General features: G+C 37.7%; 1 protein-coding gene across 1 annotated transcript; it reads left to right on the top strand.

Annotated features, from left to right (window-relative positions):
* Positions 1-1,231: 1,231 nt before the first annotated feature.
* On the top strand, positions 1,232-2,938 carry LOC125194513 (GDSL esterase/lipase At1g29670-like). Its single transcript, XM_048092775.2, has 5 exons — positions 1,232-1,521; positions 1,679-1,803; positions 1,876-2,121; positions 2,191-2,446; positions 2,526-2,938. The coding sequence occupies exons 1-5, from the start codon at positions 1,278-1,280 to the stop codon at positions 2,747-2,749; spliced, it is 1,095 nt and encodes a 364-aa protein (XP_047948732.1). The 5' UTR covers positions 1,232-1,277; the 3' UTR covers positions 2,750-2,938.
* The last annotated feature ends 281 nt before the right edge of the window (positions 2,939-3,219 follow it).

The following is a 3,219-nucleotide window of genomic DNA, read 5'->3' as shown; positions in this document are numbered from 1 at the left end:
AGAATTAAACTGTAGGAGTATTTATTAACTGTAATCTAAAAGATAATTCAACTAAAAATATCTTATTCAAGAATACTAGAATATTTGAGTGATTTTAGTTGCAATTGGATTACGCCGAGTTGCCAAATAGCTACACTTTTTAGCACTTTAATTGTTCACGACTTTCTTTAAAAAAATGCATATGACTTTCTCCAAACATTAATTTCAAGCGTTTGCTAACTACCAGATTAAATGCAAGAAATCTGCACAACCATAAATCCATTGAAATTACACTACTCCTATCTTTCAATTTGAAGGTAGGATTCTGCACCAGCACCGTCGTCGTCTAGATCAACGCTAGCTAGTTGACTAATGTGCTTTGATTGTATGCCGACTTGAGTTATTAGAATGCAGAGAAATAAGTCATACTCTTTTTAAATCAAGAGTTTTAATTGGTGTTCATTAGTACTCTCTTCTGCTCTTATTATCGAATATAAGTGTCTTTACACATGGAACAACTTACATTGAAGAAAAGGATAAAATGACAAGTTTTAGTATCGCCAGTCATCAAATTATATCATTCAAATAAGTGAATTAATGTACTCATTTATTAAATTTCTTCAAATGCATGCCCATTATTTATGGATTATATGATTAATTAAGATGTCGGCATATTATTACGACAAGGTACAACATGTTGTGATAGTTGAGCTTATTAATTTTGTTTCGGAAATTATAATCGAACAAGCCCAGCCATTTATAATAAGCTTTGTTAGGGAATTGAAGTTAAGATACATAATGCTTTCTATCTAAATATTTCCTTTACAAGTTTAAACATGATCAACAAGTCAATTAATTAGCTTATAACTACTTTATAACAATATCAACAAAAAAATGACACATATTTCTCTCAACAAATATTTCATCTTAAATCCCATGTCATTTAAGAAATGAAACATCTTTAATTTACCAAATTTGTATTAAAATTTGTAACATCTACTATCAAAACTAGTGGTACTAATCGATGAATATATTTTTAATACAGTAAAATATAGAATGGACATGTATTGGCTTAAAACTTGGATCCAATAATTCGAAGAAAATCGAATGCGGTTGCAATCAATGCACCGTGTTACACTAACTGCATATCCAAATGTACAACAGCGTAATGCCGTCCACTCCCCACTTGCCAATCTTGCTTGCTCAAATTCGCTATATATAACTACTCTTTTCATGCCTTAAAAACTCACACCTCTATTTTTCACAACATCCAATTCTTGCATTGCAGTTCCTTCTAAATGGAGTCTAGTGGAGTTAAGAGATGGATAGTGGCGGCCGTGGTGCTGAGCCTCCTCCACGGCGGCGTGTTGGCCCAGCCCCAAGTTCCATGCCTCTTCATATTTGGTGATTCTCTTGTGGACAACGGCAACAACAACAACATCCAATCTTTGGCTAAGGCTAATTACTTGCCCTATGGAATCGATTTTCCCAATGGCCCGACCGGCCGGTTTTCCAATGGGAAAACCACAGTCGATGTAGTTGGTAAGCATATTTTATAATATCACGTGCCATGACTTATAAAAATACTTATTTTGTTCGTTTGTTTCTTTTTTTTGGCAAAATCTTTATTCTTTAATACTTTCTTCGGTCTCCTTTAAAGAATCATGGAGTGATAATTGACTTGTTTTTGTTACTTCAGCTGAATTACTAGGCTTTGATGACTACATTCCGCCTTACTCGGCCGCCCGCGGCCAGCAAATACTCCAGGGAGTGAACTACGCATCGGCTGCAGCTGGAATTAGATCCGAAACCGGCCGGCAACTGGTAGTTCTCTGCTCTTCAATTGGTTGTTTCTTAACTTTAACCAACGATTAATTAATTTTGTGAATAAATTAGGGTGGAAGGATTGATTTCACCGGACAAGTAAACAACTACAGGAATACAGTCCAACAAGTAGTGAACATTCTGGGAAACGAATCCTCTGCCGCAGATTACCTAAGCAAATGCATATATTCGGTCGGAATCGGCAGCAACGACTACCTCAACAACTACTTCATGCCGCTCTACTACTCCAGCAGCCGACAATACTCACCGGAGCAGTACGCCAACCTCTTGATCCAACAGTATACCCAACAATTAAAGGTATATAACCATTTTCTTAAACTAAACTTAATTGGAAAATCAGAGTAACGAGTATGTTTGTTGATGTAGAATTTGTACAACCTCGGGGCACGTAAGTTTGCGTTGATCGGGATCGGGCAGATCGGGTGCAGCCCGAACGCCCTGGCCCAGAACAGCCCCGATGGAAGGACGTGCGTGAAGAGAATCAACGACGCCAACCAGATATTCAACACCAAGCTCAGGGGATTGGTGGACACACTCAACCGAAACACGCCCAACGCCAAGTTGATCTACATCAACGCCTACGGAATCTTCCAGGATCTTATCCAGAGCCCATCGTCCTTCGGTAACTGCCATGCAGCCCCCCTCTCTGTATTTTTAATAACAGACCTAGCTCTGATATCAATTTAAAATATTTGGTGCAGGCTTCAGCGTGACAAATGCAGGGTGCTGTGGGGTGGGGAGGAACAACGGGCAGATCACGTGCCTGCCAGGGCAGAGGCCGTGCAGGAACAGAAATCAGTATCTGTTTTGGGATGCGTTCCATCCCACGGAGGCGGCCAACACCATCGTTGGGAGACGATCGTATCGCGCCCAGAAGGCTTCCGACGCCTATCCTTACGATATTAGTCGCTTGGCGCAGCTTTGAAATTACTCTGTAATTTTTATAACTAATACGTGTGTTGCTATTTCGTTTGCATTAGAGATCGGCTGTTTTCGTGTTTTTGTATTTTCTTGAAAATTATTATGGTAATGTAACTGTTTTCGTGTTATATGTGGATGGAAAAAATTAACCATCCAAATATATTTCTAATTAAACTTGTGTTTTGAATTTTTATTTGGTTTGGGCCTTATCTGGTCGGATGGGCCGGTATGGTACTAAAGTCCCATTTCTTTCTTGTATATTGCTTTTATTTTCCTACACATATAAATTATTACTAAAAATTGGCATATAAAAAATTATACAATTTCTTAATTCTGGAATAGAAAATCCTAATAATGAATCAGATTATAGAATAAAAAATGGTAAAATGATTAGAGGCTCGTTAATACATTTTTCAAGGCCCAACAAACTTATATCATATTAAACATATAGTATTATGGCACATATACGGGAAT

This window comes from Salvia hispanica, chromosome 4, assembly GCF_029641045.1.
Source record: "Salvia hispanica isolate PSC_SH4W2 chromosome 4, Shi_PSC_v1, whole genome shotgun sequence".
Classification (NCBI taxonomy): domain Eukaryota; kingdom Viridiplantae; phylum Streptophyta; class Magnoliopsida; order Lamiales; family Lamiaceae; genus Salvia; species Salvia hispanica.
Note: the sequence above shows the minus strand (reverse complement) of the source record. Positions and strands in the feature narration are given on the sequence as shown.